A 23,444-nucleotide genomic window follows, 5' to 3' on the forward strand; every position below is an offset into this window, starting at 1 on the left:
CGGCCGCAAGCTGCCGACGTGCGCCGAGCACGACCTGGAGAACTACAGCATGTACTGCGTGAGCTGCCGCAGCCCCGTCTGCTACCAGTGCTTGGAGGAGGGCAAGCACAGCAAGCACGACGTGAAGGCCCTGGGTGCCATGTGGAAGCAGCACAAGGTGAGTCCTGACAGCCGGCTGGGAGCTGGGGTGATGCCCAGAGCTGGGGTTGGTTCATCCCAATGCCCCAACAGTGGGTTGCAGTTCGTGGGACATGAGGTTCTTCATGTTTGTCATCCTCTCAGACTTCCCTCCCTTTGGAACGGTGCTCTGAGGTCTTTGGCCCTTCCTGACTTCCCAATGAGCCTGCAGCCTCTGCTCAGGGTTGGAAAACCCAGACTCCCTCTCATGTTGGCCTCACCTTGACCAGTGAGGCTCAACCAGGTCTCAGGCAGATAGCTGGAATTAGCAAGTCCATCTCACTAACTTGTTTGCCTTCCACAGGGTCCTTGGCCAGCCTGTTCTCAGCCTTCCCATCCCCTTGCAGTGGCAGCAGCTACCTGTGAGGAGACAGGATGGTTGTTCCTTCTTTTCACCACCTTCCTTTCATCCAGAACTCAATGCAAGCTGCCACAACCGTATGTCAGTGAGGGAGAGTGGCCCACAGCTGTCCAAATGTTTTAGACAAGAAAGCATGGTACAGATGATTGTGGACATTGGGTTGTCTCCTGGGCCTTAAAAAGGTCTCCCCCCACTCCGTTCCTAAAGAAGCCAGGAGTAATGGCTGGAGGGACTTTCATGACACAAAGATAAATAAGGAATCGTAGATGGGGACAAGGGACAAATAAAGCTTTTTCTGATTCACATATTGTTACTGTCTGATTCATGCTTCCCTGCAAGTGATGCTCCCTACACCTCCCTGGATTCCTTTGTGGAGAGGTCAGAGCCATCTGCTTTGCTACACAGGGGTTTAGTGAGGTCTGGTAGAGCTGGTGAGTCACTTGGTCGTGCTTTCCTTGCTAAAAATAAGGGTTTGCAACCATATGAATAAAGAGCAAGACGTGGCCTTAGAAGTTGAAAATGTGTATGAAGTTAGTTCTTTCTTGCTGAGAATGATGGAACTTGGAAAAATGATTAGTTAATACATGTGAACGTACAGAGGGGACTTCAATACCTGAGAGCTGAGGACAGTCCTTTGGAGCTTCCTGCTGTTCTGGGGATAAAGGACTCCTCCCACAGCTGTGCAAGGAGCACTGGACCAGCTCTGCTAGATGCCCCTCTTTTTACTCTCTGCTTGCAGTTAGCAGTAAAGAAAGCACAGAGAGATCCTTTCAGACACTGCAGGAAAGGTCAAAATCAAGACTGGTGTCATCACCCCTCAGCCATGGAGTGGTTGAGCCCAAGCTAGGCTAAGGTATTTGGCAAGGCAAAAAATTGACTTTCTATTTTAAGATCCAAAAAAGATGTCCCTTGGGGTGATCTGCATTGTTTATCCATCCAAGAATAAAGACAAACTTCTTCTGTAGGTGTTTCAGTTTGAATGCTCTGCCGGTGTCTCAGCCATCGTTACTCCCTAACATGAAGAGTGTTTGTGCAGAGAAGTTCTCTTGGCCCAGAAGCATCAGATTAAACATTTTCAGCTGCTTTTCATATCCCAATGTCAGAATCCACTTCTGAGCAGAATTGTTTTGATGAGCAGGGTCTGAGTTCACAGTTCAAATGTCACTGATGTTTTGGAGAGCGTGAGAGACAGCTTGTGATGTATTGTGTTCTACCTTGAGTTAAAACTGTTTGATGCCTTTTGGAACATTACAGTCCAGTGTAATCAAAGTTCAGAATCAGTCATTTTCTGGTTTTCCTACAGTCAAATACTGAAAAAAACCCTTTTTGCTTGTATTGTTACTGCATTTTTTTTCTGTGACTGTATCACAGAGGTATCACAGAACATTATTTTTCTCTTGATTTGCATATTCAATCAAAGTCAAAATTCTTGCAAAAAGAAACCCTCAAAATTAAGCAGTTTGGAGACTCTAAAATTGTGCTCTTGTGAATATTATATTTTCCAGAAAAGTGTGCTTGGAAGAAAATAAATATAATGGAACTGTATAGCCAGGCAGCCTAAATCATCAGCTCAAGTCATTCAGATAAATTGTTTTGGAATTAGATACTTCTGCTTAGAAATAGTTCTCTGATAAAGCAATTTCTACAAGTTTATTACCTGCAGTTACTTTGGCCAAACCATAAATTACTTACATTGACTGGTATGCCAAATGTAATTTAAGGTTTATGTGTTCTCTCCAGATGCTCCAGGCATAGCTGGTAGAGGCAGCTGAAAGGTTTGTTCTTAGACCAAGAAGCCTGCCTTGTGTTAGCCCTTTGTTTGGCTCCTCCTTCATCTGGGCCTTGTGCAGTGACCTAGTGGCAAATTAGAGAGTGCATAACCTTGTCCTGACAGTGCTGCAGACCATGCAAAGAAATGTGCACTTACTCTCAGCTGTGCTGATGACACCAAAGATATACTAGACTGGTTGGCCCCTGTTAGTGGTGGAGGTTCCCCATTACTTACTGTTGTGTGTAAGTTCTCCTAAAGAGAAAGTAAAATCGGTGTTAAATAACAAGGGTCCAATGGCGCAAATCTGTGAAAATCCCCTGGTTTAGCTGGACTTTATTATATTCACTTGTCTAAAATGTGCATCTGGACCAGCAGTTCCAGGTCATTAGGTAAAACTCTTAGTCTTCTGTTGAAGTTTAGTACTTTCATGTCTTCTTAGCAAGTACAGTGGTACTGTAATCACATTTAGGTAGGACTTCAGACCTATGAATATGAGGAATGATGGAGGACACATTTCAGCTCTTCCCATTCTAAAGGGTTAACTATATATAGGTACTGAAATGCTGAAAACACCCACAGCTGGATAGGTCTGTGAAGGGCAGGCAGGCAGGGAGTTGCAGGCGAGCATAGGAGTCCACATGCCTGCTTTTACTTCCTGATCTAAAGACTTGTGTTCCCTAAAACATGTGGGCTTTATGAGAATTCAACACCAGGACAAGCTTATCTAATCAATAATCAATTTGCTGCTAAAGAGAGATGGAGGGAAGGCAAGCTAAATGAGCATGAACTGTTTGGTGGAAAAAGGACATGGGCATTATCTGGTTCATTTTCTGAAATCAAAGGAAGCGTTGGTCTTCCCTGCCCATCTGGGTTTAATTACCCTTGTGATCTCTGTGTTCCTGTAATTGATGGAAATAGAAACTTGATATCCATCTCCAGCCCCCACATTATTGGTTGCAAGACCGGGTATTAAAGTAAAGATAATGCCAGGTAGAATACGATTTGTGAGAAGTTATTAATTGTCACAGTCAATGGAGGTTTTTACATCTCAGTTTGGCTTACAATAAATATTTCTGTGGTATGAAAGATTGCTCTGGGTGTACAGGGTGTTCTTTAAGGCTTGGTTGGTTTACTGAGGGCTTAGTCATGTAGCTCCACTTGATTTTAATGAGAAGTGCATGACTAAATTCCACTGCTTTGCAAGGTATCTTTTACAAATGCTTGGAAAAATAAAGCTATTATCTCTAAATGGGTTTCACAAATGGAAATCTGGTCTCCTACTCGGCCTCATGCTGCAGTCGAGTTAATGCAACCACAGGTTTTAATGAACAGATCAATTTGCTTATGAGCCCTTTAGACAGTGACATGGCTGAGTTTCTGTTGCAGCTCTTTGCAATGGGAGTGTGCCAGGAGCTGGGACTGACTGTGCTGACTGCCATTGGTAGTCATATGCTGCTTACAAGTCGTCTGTGGTGGTTTTCTACAGCTGCTGTGGTGCCCACATACAGCTTTTGTCTCTTCTGATCTGGTGAAATGCACTTTGAGATGATTTGAGAGCTAGGGCAGATGTTGGGAAAGTGGAAGTTTTACTTTTGTCAGGACCAACCATTGGTTTTGATTTGAAAGAAGGGACCCCTTGCCTCCCTGGGACAATTTGGTCAGGACATTCAGTGACAGAGGATATAATACTTTTGCCACCTATTTCTTTCTTGTTTACACCCCAGCTGCTTGATCATATGCTGCTTTCACCTTGTTCTGTATCAGCTTGGCAAACCAAAGGCTCAGATGTGCCTTGTGAGTGGAGCAGAAAGTGATCAAAAAAGGTGGGCTTCAAACTTTGGCAGACATGATCAGCCTGTACAGAGCTGACCTCAAGTCCTGATTGTCTGATCTGGCAGAAAACTGGGACTCTTTCATGGACCTGGAGTTTGCTTCTGTGACCTCATGTAGTGTTAATATCAAACATCATAATTTCAGGTTTTTGTGCATTTACAAGAGTTTGTGTAGGAAAATAGTAAAGATTCAAATATTGAGAAGTAGGCACAGTAATGTGTCTTCCCTTTACATTTGTTACAAATGAATTTTGTAAAGCATATTTTCATTTAGAATTTAGCACTACTGTGCTTTCAAAGGACCACTTTCCGGCCTCTTGTTCCCCAGTCTTACATACATCCAGGGTTGCTCCATCCCAGGTGCCGAACCCAGCACCCGCCCCTCTTAAACTTCATATGCTTGGTGATTGTCCGGCCCTTAATTTTTCAAGGTCTCTATGCAGGGCCTCTCTTCCTTTGAGGGAGTCAACAGCTTCTCCCAGTTTAGTGTTGTTGGCAGACTTAATTAGTGTAACTATGTGTCCTGCACCCAAGTCATTTTTGAAGGTGTTGAAGAGCACCGGCCCTAGAATGGAGCCCTGTGGATCCCCACTAGTGACAGGTCACCAATCTGATGTCGCCTCATTTACCCTTTGTGCCCAGCTCGTGAGCCAGTTGCTCACCCATCTCATGACATGTTTATCCAGCTGTGTGCTGGACATTTAGTCCAGAAGGATGCTGTGAGTGTCCGTATTGAAAGCATTACTGAAATCCAAAGAGATGACTTCCCTTGATGACTTACATGGGTTACCTTGTCATAGAAGGAAATCAAGTTTGACAAGTAGAGCTTTCCCCTTGTGAAGCCATGCTGACTGTGACTGATGGCTGCCTTGTCCTTCAGGTGTTTATCAGTAAGTCCCAGAATAATCTCCATAATTTTACCAGGCACTGAAGTGAAACCGACAAGCCTGTAGTTTCCAGGGTTTGCAGCGGAATGGATATAGCCTTTGTGTGTAGGTTTATGCCTTTCCTGAAAACTGGGGTGATGTTTTCCAGCTTCCAGTTGACATCTCCTGATTCCCAAGACCATTCAAAAATAATTGAGAGAGGTCTCGCAATGATATCAGCCAGTTCTTTGAGTACACTTGGTGAACCCTGTTGGGACTCGTAGACTTACAGGGATCCATCTGGAGCAGCAAATCCTGCACAAATTTGGGATTGACTGGGAGTTTATCATTCTCACAGTCATGGTCCTCCAGCTCAGGGCACTGGGACCCCCAGAACCCATCACTGGGTCTGCCAGGGGCAGAAGCATTGTTTGCTTCCTGTCCTTGAAGCTCATCAACAAGCCGGTGGTTCAGCTTAGAGATCTCAGGTGTCAGCTGAGGAAAGAAGGTTAGGCCTTCAGTGTGGACTTGAGAAAGACATACTCTGTGTGTCTTACCAGTCAAAAGTTAGAGGAAGGGTTTTTTCCAACTTTTCTGGAAACATTCACCCATTTGTTGAGTTGGAGCATGGGAAACTGGAGCCTCAAAGGGACATTACTATGAGGTCTGAGAAGGCAGATTTGTCTTTAAAATCCTAGTGTATCAGGTTTGGTAGGATCTACCAAATTTATAAAAATTTCAGACTTGGATGAAAAAAAAGTGTAATTTTGGAAAGCACTTGGGGATTTTTCAGCATGACAGATGCTACTGTGTAAGTGTAAGACTATTACCTCCTTATACATGTGGGTAGCTGTCTTATAAAAAGGTATTTTGACTTACCAAGTTGCTGCAATAAAGTGGAACAGGCAGACACAATACTTGACTGCCCCCACATGCATATTTCACCCTCATTAATTCTTACTACAGTAAAAATCTTAACTATTCATTTTCTAGTACAAACACTTTGTGGAATTAAGAATACATGCAACAACAAGTAAGCCTTTTAGCACATTATTAATCATCAAATCCAAGGATTAGTAAGAAACACATTTGCATTGTATCACTAACTTTTTCTTTTTTCTCCTCCTTTTTTCTCCCTTGCAGGCACAGCTGTCTCAGGCTTTAAATGGTGTTTCAGATAAAGCGAAAGAAGCTAAAGAATTTTTGGTTCAGCTGAAAAATTTATTGCAGCAGATCCAGGTAACTGTAGAATATTATCTGTTTTGATAATACAATAATCAGTAGAATTGAGTGAATAATTTATTTGATGACTTTGTTTCCTGTGCTATTCTCATCTTTGCCTTTCCTGGAATCATCTGACCTTTCTTGAACGGATTCGCTAGGTAAAATTATTCATCAAATAATGCCTGCAAGCCCGTCTTAGTTTCTAGATTGTTTGCTGTTTATTGCAAAAAGCTGATACTCAATACTAGATATCCGAGCTGTGTTGATTAGTGTTTGATTGAATCCATTAGTCATGCTTCTGGGCTCCTCCCTGACTGCAATTGCTTGAATTCGGCATTTAGGATAAGTCCTCATTTTAACACATTCAAAATTTACTGCTAGCTTTTCATCTTACATTTCCTTAAAATGTACTAATGTCTGCACAAAATCCAGTCAACCTGCCTATTAGAGTACTTGTAGGAATGTCCTACACATACTCAAAATACAGGAGTATTCTACTAAAAAAAAAAATGTAACTGCTGCTAAATCAATGTGTTGTTTATTGGAGCATAAGTTATTTTCATGCCTGTAATTGTCCAGATTTAGTAGTCAGAAAAAGGGCTCATGGTGAGTGCAGTAATTGAGGGCACAAAAGCCAAAATGGAACAAGTCCTATTTACAATCAAATTTAGACTCATCAGTGCTGGAGGTCCCATGATCCTCAAGGTCCTTCTCGCCCTGCAGAGTGTACCTGGAAATGTGCTACTGTAGTTTGAGCTGTGCAGTGCCCAGGAGGGGACAATTGTTTTCTGCTGCAGCAGTGCTCTACAATGATGGGACATACATCCTCTGCTCTTCAATAGCCCACTCTGCTGCTTGCTCATCTTTCATCAACAAGTCCTGTGCTTGCTAGTAATAGAAAATCAAAGCAGAAGTTCAAAAAGTTTATAATTTAATCATTAAAGTATTCCACTTAAAGCCCCAGAGAATGAATTCGTACCACAAGAGCTGCCCAAGCTCTTGGGTTGCCTCAGGGCAGCCTAACTACTCACCCTCACAGTCTTCCAGGCCATGTGGGGGAGGGAACAAACCAAAACTGAGAAATGGTAAAATTAAAGGACATTTAACTGAATGAAACTCATGCAAAGGCACTGACTGGCACCTGTAATGTGCTGTATTTTGGCTGTAGTGTGAGGTTTCTCTCAGCTGACTCACCCATTTAACAGTTATGTAGCGCAGCTAGTCTACTCACTTAGACGTCTTTCACTGTCCAAGGAGAAAAGACAGGCACATCTAGAGAGCACTTCTTCCTGTAGGTATTAACAGCTGTTTTAGGATGGGATAACCCATCCAAAGCAGCAGTCTATCACCAATCTTTCTTGAGTCATCTAGCTCCATTAAAAATGTATTTTTCCCTCCTGAAACCTAGAAGTGGCCTATTATGACTATTTATGACTATGCTGTAAAATCCTTTAATGTGTTTCAATAAAATCACTGCCAAATTGCTCTGCATAAGGGAGCTGCTACAGTTAGATCAAAAGACCAAGCCATTTATTTGATGCTGCTCGTTGCTTAAAATGCTAGAGGAGAGCTCAGAAGAAGAAATTATATCCAGGAGTACCCTCCAACATTTAGCCAAGTCTGGGCACAAAGCTGAATCTGACCCTCACATGTTGAGCTAGTCTTCACCCTGAGCCTGAGTGAAACATCGAATTTCAGCAAACCCAAACAGCAGGACTAATCAGCTGCATATGTATTCCTAAGTAAAACAAGGCTGGGGCATGGCTCCAAGATGATCACCCACATGCTTTAACCCTTAAGGAGCTCCCTGGAATGTTTTTCTCCCGTGACAAATTGCACTCTTCTCATGTGATGATCGAGCAGCCTTTGGTGACAGCACATACCAGGGAATGCTCCTGGTAGTCAGGTTTGGTACAGCCACACTCTTTGAGGGGAAAGGGTTTAGATGTGTCATGAGCCAATCTGTGCCTTTTGACATTTGGACCAAAAAACAGTTCTTGTACTGTTATTTTGGGGGGGAACAGATGTAGCCTTTGTGTATAGGTTTATAGCCAGACCCACATATCTCAGAGCAGGTTATTTCCAGTAGAAATCTTATGACGGTTGCCACACTCGAATATGGACATTTACCCCTCAGGAAAAATGCTTTTTAATAATACTTTTACACAAAGGGGCAAGCAATATGTACATTTTATTATCCTGTCTCAGTGCACAGCAGACCACACGCTTTATCTTCGCTCTGAGTTTGGCAGAGCTACCAGGAACCGTGCTTTTATCTTACCCGGGGCAGTTTGCAAATTCATAATCTGCTTTTCTTTTCCCTGCTTTGCAGATCTGTTGTTTCCCCCTCTTTTTTCCTTCCTTTTTCTTCTCTGGGGTCACTTTTATATCTCTTGGTCTTTTCTTTTCAGATACTGCCTGTTCCTCATTGCTCCTGTTGCTTCCTTGCTTCTCCTTGTTGCTGTCATGATCTGATTTTCACATTTTCCCATCTGCTGTAACAATTTCATACTTTCTCACTTGAAGGAGGCATATCGCCAAACACCCCGTTTGATGTGTGAACAGAAAATGAGGAGAGAAATGATGCACTACAGCCATCGACTGATTCAGGCTCTGTGCACAAACCAGCACTTCAAGAGTAACGGGATGGAAATGGGCTTAAGGGGGAGCTGGGTGAGATACAAGCCGAGGAGGGAGAGATGCAAACAGGAAGAGTCTAAGACAAACCTGTGAGCAGGAACTGAGCTGTCTGGTGTCTCCCCACCACCAGATAAACCCCCGCCCACATCTTGCTGACAGGTCTAGGACTGCAGTGGGGGCCTCTCTGGGACCACTGACCCTGCATCCATCAGCTGGAGAATGGGATGCGCGGGTCACAGTGAGGGAAGGGAGTACAGTGCTGAAAATTTTGAACTCCAAATAAAGAAGACAAAGCAAATGAGTAGAAAAGAAGAGAAAAACAAAAGAGCTAAGAGATAGTAATTAGTTAGGGGAGTACAATGGCTTAGCAAAGAGGTGCTTCTCCTTCAATACATGTTTAAAATCTTCTCACATTTAATGATGCTTTTTTTTTTTTTAATTGGGGTATGTGGGAGGAAAACTGATAGCACACATACTTGGAAGAGGAGGTTGAAAGCTTTCTTCTAGTCTCATGAGCAGAGGAGGTGAGGGAGAGTCTTCCTCTGAATGGGTCCTACGGCAGCAGTTCCAGGGATTTGTGTAATGCTAAATTGTATCCAGACCTTAGTAAAGTCTCAGTGTTGTATACCTCATGCTGGTTTCTGCCGAACAAAGAATTTTACCATAATGTGAATAGAAACTTGCCCTTTTTTTTAAAAGCTAATCAAGTACATAGCTCCACTGCCAAGCGCTAGCTATTTAAAAAAAAAGTACTCGAAGCAACACACAAACCTTAGGGCTTTGTACCTCATTAATTTCCTCGTCATAAGGCAGTAGACCAGATTCTGCTCCATAATTCTGTTCTAATTGATGTGGTATAGAGCCAGTGATTTCAAAGTTGCTACAGTGGGATAATTAAAACAGATTGGAGCAGAATCCTCTTATGTATGTATGCACTATGTATGTTACATTTAGCATTTACATTATGTTGTGCTACATCTGTTGTCCAGAAAGTGCCAGTAAATCAAGGTTGTGAATGAGACCATTCGTGGCACGTCATTTTACTGTTTCATTTTTCATTTTTCATTTTATATCATGCAGCTATTACTGGTACAGCTGTAATAGCTGTAATGAAACCAGAAAGGCAACAAAAATGCTGAGGGTCTTGGAAGGAAAGCTTTTCTGAATAGAAAAGCAGGTATGAGCAATAGCTTAAGATGCAAACTATGCTTTCTTTGATGAGTATGACTCTCACCTTGTTCTAGGAGAACGGGTTGGATTACGAAGCCTGTCTTGTCGCTCAGTGCGATGCCTTGGTTGATGCATTAACACGGCAAAAGGCAAAACTGCTCACAAAGGTCACCAAGGAGCGTGAGCACAAGCTGAAGGTGAGCGCTTCTCTCATCAGCTCAGCACTGCTGCTGATAGATACCTGGTGTGTTTTGTCAAGTTCCCCAACCCTTTACACCATGAAATTTCCTAGTAACCAAATTTTAAAGTCCTTTAGCAGGTTCCAGTTCAGTAGTTTAGTGAACTATGCCTACACACTTTAAATGATGGATATACTTCAGCAGTTTATTGAATGAGGCCATCAATCTTTATTTATCTGATGGTTTGGGGCTATCTTTTGAGAGGTGCTTATCAGTGAAACCTGTGTATGGTTTGGATTTTGGGACCTTCTGCCCAAGTAAACAGTTGTGATTTTGATATCTCTTCAAATCTTTAAATTCAAGTAAGCCACCTCCAGAAATGCATGAGCTACTCAAAATGTATTAAAGAAATGCAGTAAAAGGAGATGGCAAGAAGAAATCTAAAATGGTTGAACAAAGTGGCAGTCAAGAAATACTTAAATAGACACATTTCTTAAAATGCTGAACTCCATGTGATTTTGAGGTACTATAGTGCCATTTGCATTAAAAGTATCTAAGACAGAAGGAAAATTTGAAGTGGATTATCTAATATAATCTGTTAACAGAATCTACCTGAGATCAATATTTAGCTTGCTTAACAAGTACCAACACTTAGGACATAACTGCTGACAGCACAGCAAACCCTGCAGTTGACTGCTCTCACAAGTTGTCCTGCAGAACACAGTGCAGTTAGACCTAGTCCACAGCCATGTGGCTGCAGAATCAAGGCTAAAATCTGGAAAAATGGGATGCAGCTCTTTTATTTCGTAATCCTGGCAATGTGTTCTTTAGCAGAGCGGGTTCAATGATAAAGACAATGTTAGAGTGTGATCTGCAAGAAACCACTCCAGGAGTTTGCCTCTAAAGTGAAGGACTTTTTAAAAGCTCAGATGTTAGTTAAAGTGTGACTGAAAATGTGAACACTGCAAATGCAGAAACATGTTCTGTGCCCTTTCTGCCCCAAGCAAGCCTAATCTTTGAGCAATTAATCTGCTCTGAAAATTGAGATTCCCCATGCACAACAGTTTGCCAAGCTAATTATCGGTATTTACAATACAGAGCAAGAGAGTGAAGCTGATGGAGATACGGCAATGGCCATATGGTGGCTAAATTAAGCATGGATTTAACACACTCTTCCATTCCTTGTCTCTTCTAAAATAATTTTATACAATTCACTGCAAGCTGAGGCAGTCACAGAACTGTGCTGATGTTTGTTTTCCAGGTTGTTTGGGACCAAATAAATCACTGTACGCTGAAGCTACGCCAGTCAACAGGGCTTATGGAATACTGCCTAGAAGTTATCAAAGAAAATGATCCCTCTGGGTTTTTACAGGTATTTTTCTTCCTGATGTTCTGGGGGGGAAAAAAAGGAAAATATGTTAAAGCTAAGTCTAAAAATGTGTGGCTTTGTTAATTAGCCCCTTCCACCTCCAAGGCAGGTTCACCTTAACTCCTATAAATACTGTCTAAAAACTCAGAGAGCCTGAGTGTCCCAGCAAAGAGATGGCTTTAACAGCTGCACCCTGACTGAGGTGGGGACTTAGTGGTCACACCACTTGCCTAACTCGTGATGTCTTTCCTCTTGCCAGCCTTTCCTTTTAGGCTGAAAGAAAGATGCTATGCAGTTAATGATAGCTTTTTGCAGAATATTATTTTATTCTCGTCTGAGAAACCCAACACAGGGCCCCACAGAGCTCTCTGATCAATGTGGAGAGGTCAGTGACTCAGCAGAGTAGTACTTCTCCCCCTTGTGCTCCTCCCCTTTGCTTTCCCATTGAAAGAGTCCTTTCAACATCTCCCCTGTAAGGAAATCTACTTTGAAGGGGCTTGCACGTAGCTTTGCTTCACTGAGATTGTTGCATCTCATGTAGCTTCAAGACCTGTTGTAGCTCCAGGTACGTTTTCTTTGCAAAATATGGCCTAGGCAATACTTGCCTTAATTTGCAGGATATTGTTTCTTAGGCGCAAACAGTGAAAGTGTCTATTGATGAGACAAAACAATTACAGTGTTATTTTCCCATAAATTATTTTGCTTAATTTATTCTAATATGTTTATTATTTTATTTTGCCCTATTATTTTTGTTGCCTTATTAATTGCCTAAGAAGAAAGGCACATCAAACAAAATTGCCTATACACATGAATGCATGAGTGTTGTGGATCTGTCAGAGCATCCCTAAAAAACAGGATGAGAATTAGCCAATTTAAACCTATTAGCACTCCAGACTGGTTGTTACTGTCATGTCTAGTCTCAAGCAAGAGAGGGGAATGTGGGGTGTAGATTCGTCTTATGATTACACAGATTTTAACAGGCTGTTGGTTGGACACTACAGGATGAATGAAACCTTTAGGTCTTACCTACATGCTATCTAGATATATGCTTTATTTTCTTTTAAGCATACTTTCCCTGTAACTTTTGGGGCTTTGTTCTTTGCAGCTCCCCTTTATAAAAAAACCCAAACCATTTTTTATTTTATTTTTACTGGTTTATCTAATGATGCTTTCAAGACAGCCAGCAGATGCTCAGTCACTGCATTACTTTGAGCAACTACTCCTGCAGCCAGGATATTGAGACACGGCCAAGGGATCCAGCATCCCAGTAAGTGACTCCAAGGTTGCACGAGGCTATGGGATGCTCCTCCACTTACAGCACAGAATGATTAGGAGCTGTTGATGCAGGGGCTCAGACAGGAGTGTCCTCAGTAAAAGTAATGAGGCAAAGTATCCGAATTCCTGCAACAAAAGAAAACTCTCTGATATACCCAGAAAAAAATTCTACTCCATGTGACTTACAGGAAGTTCACCGTGAGGGACTCCAGATATCCAAATGGCAGCTTCACTGAACTCAAGGACATTTGAGTTCATTGATTTCCACAGAGCCAGGATTTCACTTCCGAAGTGTCTGTTGTGATCATTTTAGTTTGACTTTTGGCCTAATTGTCTGCGGGCTGAGTAAGAGTAAAGCTTTAAAAATTAAATTCAGTTTTAATGTAATGGTAGAAAATCCATCATATACTTTGAAAATCTATCTGACAATCTACCACCCTCACTGTGAGTGATATATACCTTCCTTACCATTTGATTTTTTTAATCCTTTAGCTTTCATCCACTGAATCATCTCTGCTGAATGGAGACACTCTAAGCTTCTCTTTGAGCAACTTCTTTTTAAACAGGAGAGCAAAAGTAGACTGTGCAGATCAGAGAACAGAGTACAGAATTATATGTGGCATTCAAAGGCATGACACACAACATAATCTTAACAGGCTTTATAAATGCAGTTTTTACTTTCCTAGCCTAAGATGAGATTTATTTTGAAAAGACAAGATGAAAGGATGCAACATAAATGGACCTCACCCCAAAACAACCAGATCCCACCTCATCTGTTGTGCTGTCTTAATCCTGTTTCCTTTGTGCTGTGTTACACAGGCATTCTGTCATTTTTCATGTGTGCATCTGCCATTTCATTATAAACTTGATGCTCTCTTTCAGATTTCGGATGCTTTAATCAAGCGTGTTCAGGTGTCTCAGGAACAGTGGGTCAAAGGAGCCTTGGAGCCAAAAGTGTCTGCTGAGTTTGACTTGACTCTGGATAGTGAACCTTTACTGCAGTCAATTCACCAGCTGGATTTTATTCAGATGAAATGTAGGGGTGAGCTTTTATAATTTTCCTTTTTCTATTTTTCATGCATGTGTTGAAACAGTGCTGGGAGGTGTGAGGACACCGAAGGAGGAAAGAGGAATGACTTGAATTTGCTGGATAGTTTTAAAAGGTTTTCAGGCAAATTCAGATTACTGGATGTTTCCTGGAAAGGTGTGCTCCCCTCACATGTAGTGAGCTGAACAAGCTCAAATAGAAATACCAGATGCACTTAAAGATTGTAAAGATAAATTCTTCAGAGTAGGGCTTTGAAGATTAGTAAGACATGAGCTGCATGAAACTCCCTGCCATTTTGTATCATTCCTAGATTTGACATGGTTAATTCAAGATACCAATTACCCCTATCTTGTCAGAATCAGCTGAAGTAGAAAATAAATATTACTTACATGCACTCACATGCTTGAATAGGGGAAAAAAACCCCAGCCTTTGACTTTTGACTTGTATCTGGACTGTGCTGCAAACAGTGCCCATCTTAATAAAAAAATCATGAGGAAGAGATTCACAAGGGGAAAGTAGTTCCGTAGTTATACCATTCCATGGTTCCAGGTATCTGGATAGTTCTGATGGACAAGCTAAAGGGAAAATGAGGTTAAAAAATGTATCTAAAACAAAAAGCTGATGAACAGGAGATGCCATTGACATTAAAAAAAAAAAAAAAAGGAATATGAACATCATGAGCTTGTAATGGGGTTAGTTTATATGGAGCAGGATGAGAACCGCATCAGAATTAGATAGATCCATAGAACGGTTGGATTTGAAAGCCATTGTGGTCCCTGGGAATGATGCCATTAACTTCCCTCAGTGGTGATTCAAGCTTTAATTGTACATGTGGGTGACAGGATAGAGGCTGCCAGAAGTCAGTGAATGAGTTAAGGATATTCGTGTAGTGATGTCAGATGTGCTTTTTTTTGTTCTGAGCAAGCATAAGGAATTTTATTGAGTTTATGTCTTTGCTCTGGGCCTAATTCTGCATCTAAGACACCCAAGATGAAGTAATTAGGGTGGATAATTTGGCAGATATGTGGAGAAACAATGTACAAACAGTTAAAGGCCAGAGTCTGCTCACCAAGAATGGTTTGCATCTTGGTATAGGCAGGCTGTGTTAAAGTTATTCAGTAAACGTCTGTGAACTGCTCCTTTGAAATGTTGTCAGACAGGTAAGTAGAGTCAAGAGAGAAGGAATAACACTGATAAAACTCCTGTGAATGCTTTCTGCATTTGTCTTTTAAAAAATTAGTTTATATTTAATGCTAGCCATATTTATTGTGAAATGTATTTAATACTAATCTCCCATCACTCTTCTTTACAAACATATGAAAAATTTAGTTAAACTAGTCACATAGATTGCTAATTAACTGCAGGTTACCTGAGGTGAGAGCAGCTTAGGTATTTGGCTGGTGGACATTCACCTGGCCTTAAGATTGAAGACTTACAAGACTTTAATTGATCCAGATTCACTCGTGCTTTGTGAAAGATAGTGTTGTCAGCTATGCTATCATTTATCATAAGATGGCAGGGAAGCTCTGGTACCAAGTTGGACACAGTCTGAGGAGCAGAGAAGAGGACAGGACTTTTGTTGGCCAAACCTGTGCAGAACTTCCAAACACCCTTGGGCTTTGCTCCCCAGGGGCAGGGTTAGCCCTCAGGAAGAGCTTTTGATTGAGCTGTCTTGGTCTTGACCAGGGATTATCATATCAGGTTGGTCAGCACAAGCGGTGTGACCACGCACACACCGCGCAAAGAATAGTGGAAAGGGTGTTAACCTGGCCACCATTCCTTAAGGTGCATCAGGGATGGCATTATTCCCCTTCACACCTCTGTGTGCCCAAGCAGAACAAGCCACCAACCAGTTCCAAGCTATCATTCATAGGTATTGAGGATTGTTTAGTATAGAGACGTGTATTTATCTTTCTCCATTTATGACAGCAAGTCTGTTTCCATTTGAACTGCTCAGTCTGACACTTCAGCCTTTTTTTTTCCTGAAATTTTACTTCTGTGACCTCAACCAGCTCTGCGTTATCTTGGAATCATAAAGTTATCTGGGTTGGAAGGGGACCTTAAGGATTGTCTAGTCCCAACCTCCTGTCACAGGCAGGGACACCTTTCAATAGGCCAAGTTGCTCGGAGCCCCATCCAACATGACCTTGAGCAGTTCTGGGAACAGGGCATCCATGGCTTCCCTGGGCACCCTGTTCCAGTGCCTCACCACCCTCACAGTGGTAAATACCTAATTTAAACCTGCTCTCTTTCAATTTGAAGCCGTTCTCCTTCGCCTTATTACTACATGCCCTTGTAAAAACTCCCTCTCCAGCTCTCTAGTAGGCCCCCTTTTTAGGTACTAGAAGGCCACAATATGACCTCCCCAGAGCCTTTTCTTCTCCAGGCTGAGAAACCCCAGCTCTCTGCGTGTCTTCATAGGAGATGTGTTCCAGCCCTCTGATGATCTTTGTGGCCCTCTTCTGGACCTACTTCAACAGTTCCGTGTCCTTCCTATGTTGAGGGCCCTGGGGATGGACACAATACACTGAGCCATTGACCACAACTCTTTCAGTGCAGCAATCCAGCCAATTCCTTATCCACGGAGAGGTCCATCCATTAAAATTCTTGTCTCTTCATTTTAGCGACAGGGATGTCATGTGGGACAGTGTCAGATGCTTTGCACGAGTCCAGGTAGGTGACACAAGATCCTCTTTTCTCGTTCACCACTGCTGTTACTCTGTCATAGAAGGCTGCCAAATTTGCCAGGCACGATTGGCCCTTCTTCAGATGCATTATTTGCATTTCCTTATGCAGAGTGGTCTTGCATTTGGAAATACAGGTATCACAGAGTAAGCAACTCAGCATTTCAGGAGCAAGCACCCAGACTAATTGGAAACATCACTTTGCTGACTGTAAGGAGAAGCTGCAGTTGCTCATGGTGTTTTGCTATTTATCACCATGAGCAGATTGCCCTGAGAGGTTGTGGCATCTCCCTCACTGCAGATATTCAAGAACTGTAGGGACACAATCCTGTGCCATGTGCTCTGGGATGTCCCTGCTTGAGCAAGGAGGTTGGATCAGATGACCCACGGTGGTCCCTTCCAAACTGACCTGTTCTGTGATTCTGTGACTTGCATATTTCTGAGAATCCAATTTCACAAAGAAAAAATGTATGTGTCTCTTCACGTCTGCTCCTCTTTCTTCAATCCTACCTATGCCAGCACACCAACAAGTCATCAATCTTTGCCAAATGTTGGTGTTGAAGTGAGTGTTACTAAGTCATTTTACTGGTTGATCTGACAAGAGCAGGTGCATTAAAAATGTCGATGATCTGTAAAGGAAGTTTGTGAGAGATTTAGGAGAACAGGGCAAGCATGGCTTTTCCAACCGCCAGTTGTTTTTTCCCAAAAGCTTTGCAGTGTAAAATCTGTATTATTGTTACCAGTGCTTACTGCATCACTGAATTTCTATTTTTTTTTCAAACTCTGGCCTCATTTAACCTCACTGAGCTTGCATGGGTCATTTAGAGTGAAAGCATGCTTGTAAGTAAACATAGATTCACTGTGTTAGACAAAGAAGAATGAAAATGAGAACAAATCACATTACATTTGCTTTGATGACATGTTCATCTACATTACTGATGCACTCTCTGTAAGCACATATCTAAAGCTCATCCCAAAAAATAAAGATCATAGGGTTCTTTTTCTTTTTTACAGAAAAGAAGCAATTTGAGAACAAATTAAGTGTGCAGAGATGTGATAGGTGCAGAAGTAATGCTTAGGCAGTCATGTTGACAAAAGGGTCCCGCTGAGCCCCACACTCCCTGGGCCAGCTGACCTGAGAAACACTCACACAGCTCTAGTAATTGCTGGCATTTTAGCTTTCCCAGATAATTTTCTCTATCCATGTTTTCTTCCCTCTGTTGCTTTTACTGAGTGCCTTGGCACAAAATTCCTGTCCTCTGATGCCTGGCTTAATGTGTACTTCACATTTCCTCAGTTAAAGCTATTGGCACAGGCAAATACGTGTTCTGGGTTTGTTTTATTCACACAGCTAGAGCTGGCATGCAGTCTTGATCGGTTGCAAAACAGGACTAGATACAAAATAGGAAAATACATAGCTACTCTACTTTTCTGTACCACCTCTGAACATTCATTCATATACCCCTTCTTCTTGTCCCAAGTAACTCCTTCCCTCTTCTGCAAACCATGAAGATTCCCCAGACACATCTGCCACAAACCTTCTCTGCTTCTCCAGGCATGAGCTGTACAGCCCCGATAACTAATGGACAACTGTTTCATCATAGGCTTCACCTCTTGTTCTATCTGCTCTGTGTCATGGACTCAGCTCATCATGGTCTCTCCTTCTCTCTCAGTAACACTGCTTTTAGGGCACTTGCTACAGCAGTGACCCAGGCTATTCCAGGGCTGTACTGCAGTTTTGGAGGAAGTCAAAGTTTTCATGCTTCTGGGGCTCCCATTCTTTCAGTGCATTTAGTCCTTTAAAAACTAATCTGGGATGGTGGATGGCATCATTGCACCACTTGCTTGACAAGAGGACAACAGTCAACATTGTAGAGCAGCCCTACTGTACCCTGTGAGGGGACTACCCTGATCAGCTGTGAGATGCATTGAACAATGTGTTTTGGGAACTGCTGAGTTGACAAGAGGCACCAGTCAGTGTCACAGTTCTAATTGAAGAGTGACCTGCATGAAGCACTTTTAAAATAGCAGGACATCATTCAGGCTCATTAGTAATGAGTGCCAATGCAGTGTCATTTATCCCTTTATATTTTTAATATTTTCCTTCAAAAAGTCTCTTGAGAAGGTTAAGTTGGTCAAGAAGTGGGACAGCACTGTAATTTAACATCTGAGTCTTTTTCTTCCCTGGCACTTTGCCTATATTTTTTTTTCTTAGTCCTATTCCGTTGCTTGTTGCTGTGAAGTATATACCAGTGTTCCAATTATTCAACTCCCTTTGCACTTTCCTATGATTTTTACAAGTGTTCATGTTTTCTCCTCCCAAAGGGAATTTGGGATCAAGGCAAATCTCTGCCCATCCACATCCAGTGCAGGAAGCAGGAGGGGAGGCACAGAGAGCATCATCCTGCAGAGCTGCACAGCTGCTTGGCGGGAGCTTCTTGCCTCTCCTGCAGGAGAGTTGTGCAGTTCAGGCCACAGGCTGGCTTAAAGGGAGCAGGAGGCTGATGTGAATTACTCACAAAGCCTTCAATATCCAGCAACACATTAAAGGAGCCAAGGCACTTTCCTATGATGTGTGTGGCTCTCACACATTGGGTCAACATTCACACTTCCACTGGGAAGTGGGAACAACAGCACTCTACTGGATGAAAACATATTTTATTCCTAGACAGCATTCCTGTTTACATAATTAAAAGGGAGCACATACCCTCCTCCAAAAGTTCTGCTCTTTTTTTTTCAGCATTGTGCATTACATGAACAATTCCTGAAAGCCTCCCATCAGTGTTCCTAGGAGTTAGGAGTCTTTTTCAGAGGTTGGAAGGATTAGTGGTTTATTCAGAGGTGAAGGGGCATTGTCTGTTTTTCATCTTATAAACTACAGGAATTAGGTTTTCATCCAGTCTTGCCAGAAGTAGTCTCAGAAGTGGGGAGGACCAGACAAATACGTCCTGAGAGGGCTAACCAGCTAGCAAAAGTGGCAGGCGTGTGGATGGCTGATACAGCCCTATCTTCTCCCAGGCTTGTCAGTCACCAGGAATACATAGGCTAACAAACACAGACAAAACTCTAAACTTAAAATGGTTCACTTGAAAAATCCCATTACTTCTGAATTCCTCATTTTCAGGTTTTTGACTCTTGTCACATTTCTGTGACTTCTCCAGACACAGTGTCTCCTAGAGAAAAGTCTGAACTTTCCATCTGAGAAAACAAGCAGGTTTTTATTTATGACACCCTCTGAATCATCCTTAAATATCAAGGAATAGGAACAAGGCTTCCTTTTCACAGAAAAACCTTCAAGAGCTAATTTATAAAGCTCTTTTGTTTCGTTCTTCTGGGCTACCAACCATCTGCGTTCACTGTGGTGATGGATAATGCCAGCGGAAAGCCATGGTAGCTTCTGCACTGTTTATCACAAGTGTGAAGTTGACTTTTCGTGTCACTTCCAAAGTGGGGGTGAAGCCTCAGCCCTGTCACACAGTAGCATCCATTTTCCCACAGTCTGCTTGGTACGCAGAACATGAACAGTCCTCTTTTATCCAGAGATGTAAAATAGGACGAAAGGAACAGCTCAAGGGCTTAGCTCTCATGCAGACAGAAGGAGGAAAATAAACTAGAAGGCCAAAGCAGAGCAGATAAAAGAAGAGCAAACTGATACTGTTAAGCCAATGAATTCTCAGAGCACTCAGTTTCTTCTAAGGCATGATTGAGCTCAGCAGAAATGATACTGAGATATTGAATGGTGAAATTTAGCCTTGGGCAGAAGACCAGGCAGGGTCTGTGCATCACTTGCATCCTACTTAACCTGTAGGGTTTCAACAGTGCATGGAATGCATGCCAGGTCTATCCAGAAGATTAAATTTTCAGTTTATAATTGCTAGCAAAGAGTGAACAGTGAAAGTTTAGCTGTGTTTCGGAGAGATGGGCTAGAGGTCTCTTTCCCACAGATACACAGCTGAATGTTTTACTCTGTTTCTTTTTATTTTTAAGATGCTGGTCTGGTAAACAGTCTCTTGGTGTTTCTTCTGAGCAGGTCACTGAAAAGGCATGTTGATAGAAAACGTTGCATTTGTAATTTCCATGAGGAGTCTCTTGTGATGCAGGAGTTCCTTTTGCTACCTGAACCATGGGATTTAGATAAAGTTTGCAGATGGGACAATTTTCTTCAACAGTTTATTTTAAGTATAGTTGCCATGAAGATAACATAGCCAGGGTGGTTTTGATGAAAAACTAGGGGGAGAGAGAGGGGTGGTAAACTATAATTTTAAAACACCCCGCAACTATAGTGAGGAATTGTTTCCCTGCTGTTGGTGGAATTCAGGCTCTCTCTCTCAGCTGTGCGGGGAGGAGTGGCTGCTCTGCTTGTTAACAACCCAATTCTTTGTTTGGGGGCAATGGGTGCTCTGGTGTGAAAAAGAATTCTTCCAGACAGTTACCCCTGGAAAGGAAACCACACATGGATTCCCCAGACTCTAGTTCTTATGAGAAATGACAACCAAGTCCAGATATGTTTCTGTTTACATATTTCAGTGAAATTATTTGTCTAACTGGGTAACAACATTTTGTTATATAATTTTACTGCCTTTTATTTCAAGGAAGAGAATGGACTGTCTTCCTAGCAAACACTCCCCTGCGAGGGGAAGGAGGTGAGCAGTTGCCATGCTGCTCACGGCACAGACTAATGGGGTAGGGCAGAGTTACACTAATCTGTACCCAGTTCCTGTTTCAGTGCCACCCGTCCCATTACTGCAGCTGGAGAAGTGTTGCACCAGGAACAACAGTGTGACGTTGGCCTGGAGGATGCCACCTTTGAGCCACAACCCAGTGGAGGGTTATATCTTGGAACTTGATGATGGAGATGGTGGCCAATTCCGAGTGAGAATTTCATTCAGCATTTATTTGTGTTTCTTTGTATGTGAGTTTCCTCTAGATATGGATTTGTTTTCTGTCCGAGGGTGGGGAGAGGGGTAGGGAAGATGTGGGTTTGTCAAAACTTCCCTAAGTCCATTGTGTTGATGGAGAAAGCAGTGCAGATGCTGCTTAATAGAAGGACCGCTGGCTTAGGTAGGAAATTTGTTTGAGGTTATTCTCAGGGCTCTTGCAAAGAGGGCTTTGAGGTATCCCTAGTGCGTTCCAGAGTAGAAAATCCCATACAAGCCTGCAGGAGCTGGAAGTGGTTCGTTGCACAAACCAGAAATTTCTTTGAAGCCCCTACTCTCGTCTGTCCATAGCACTCTGTTTCAGCAGCTGACATTCTTGGTCCAGAAATGCAACTCAGTCGTTCCTGATTTTCTGAGTAAAAATATGATCCTGCATAGAAATACAGGATTTATAAATCTTGCCCCTGGGAGTGGATGAGACCAGGCTGGTGGAAACTTTTTCCACTGTCATGCTCTGATGGAATTGATAAATATGGAAAGGCTTCCCAAGTGCTGTCCTTCCAGATCCTCAGGGTGATGCCACAACATGATGCTCCTGGTTGCAAGTGCAGGGTGCTTATTGGCTCCTATACTTTCTCGACACATCCTGATAAACAAACTAGAGAAGCAATTCAATCAACTTTCTTCCAGCCATGCCCTCCTGGAAGCTGTGGCCCTTCCTCCTCAGAAAGGCTTCATGCTCCTATTGCTCAGACCCAGGCTGGCCCAGTGCTTTCCCTAGGGGCTAGTGCCTTGAAAGCATCTGGAGATCATTGTGGAGTACAGCTGCTCTCTTCACAAATGGGGAATTTTGCCAAAAACATGTGATGGCATTTCTTCAGGAGCTGCTAACTGGCTCCTCACTGGAAATGTAAAGATTTCTCATGCTGAAAATGTCCTGGCATGGATCCACCTAAGGATCTGCCATACCACTACACCCATAGGCAGCAAAGGTTCCTGATTGAGACACCCCTCATTAGAAGAGGCAGCGATATTGGCAGGGTGTTTTGAAGAGGGCACTGTGGTTTTGGAAGGTCTCCTCAGTTCCTTGGTCCAAGTAGCATTTCACAGGGATTTGAAGAGTTTCCACAACTAAAGGTGTGAAAATGTGCTTTTGTGAATGGCTGCTGAGAGCTGCCAATATAGTCAATATTAGTGGGTAAGAGGGTTATCAGTGTGTGATGAATGAAGAGTTAGAATAAGGTGTTAGAATTCCAGTATCTTTTATCCAGTTTATCCAGGATAAAGCTTTTAAAGTAGTATTCATGTCTTGTGAATAACAAGATTTCAGGCTGGTGTGTATCCAAGTTCATTTGTGTGGGTGAGTTTTGTTACTGCCCAAGGTTTTAGGATTGGCAGCAGTGCCATATAAGATTTTGGATTGGAAAAAATACAAAACCATCTCAATCCTTAAATCTTAATCCTTTTTCATCACATCCTTTTGGGTTTATATGAAAGAGCCTTAATCATCAGAACTATTCCTAGGCATTACTTAAGTCTTAAGTGAACTGGACCTGAGTGGTTTGCTTAGTGACAGGTTTAAGCACTTCAGTGCCTTTGCTACCATAAACCTACAGAGGTCACAGAATGAGAGAAATCAGAGGTGGAAAGGAATTATCTTTCAACCTGCTGCCAAGACAGGATTGTCTAGGCTTCTTTCAGTTCATCCTAGCTTGTATAATCTGATCTTCATTGGTCTGCCTAGATGTTCCTCCTCCTGAAATATTTCACATTACAGAAGTACTTGCTGTATGATAAATCTTTGAAGACTTTTGTCATGGTTTAGCATAGTTTGGGTTTTTAGTTAAGAGGGCTTCATCAGCCACGGAAGTGATTCTTTGCAAAGAGGTGCTTACAGCTTCCTCTGGACGCAACAGAACCAATCAACTGGCTAGTTTGAATATTGGCAACTTTTTAAAGCCACTTAAGTA

General features: G+C 42.4%; 1 protein-coding gene across 1 annotated transcript in view; it reads left to right on the forward strand.

Annotated features, from left to right (window-relative positions):
* TRIM67 (tripartite motif containing 67) overlaps positions 1 to 23,444 on the forward strand; it is a 43,705-nt gene that overhangs the window by 3,158 nt on the left and 17,103 nt on the right. Inside the window, exons 2-7 of the mRNA XM_017744892.1 lie at positions 5 to 157; positions 6,151 to 6,246; positions 10,116 to 10,238; positions 11,482 to 11,592; positions 13,747 to 13,906; positions 21,324 to 21,469. Of these exons, the coding sequence (XP_017600381.1) occupies positions 5 to 157; positions 6,151 to 6,246; positions 10,116 to 10,238; positions 11,482 to 11,592; positions 13,747 to 13,906; positions 21,324 to 21,469 (789 nt within the window). The remainder of the gene's footprint in view (positions 1 to 4; positions 158 to 6,150; positions 6,247 to 10,115; positions 10,239 to 11,481; positions 11,593 to 13,746; positions 13,907 to 21,323; positions 21,470 to 23,444) is intronic.

The sequence above is a fragment of the Corvus brachyrhynchos genome, unplaced genomic scaffold (genome assembly GCF_000691975.1).
Source record: "Corvus brachyrhynchos isolate BGI_N302 unplaced genomic scaffold, ASM69197v1 scaffold70, whole genome shotgun sequence".
NCBI classification, from domain to species: Eukaryota; Metazoa; Chordata; class Aves; order Passeriformes; family Corvidae; genus Corvus; species Corvus brachyrhynchos.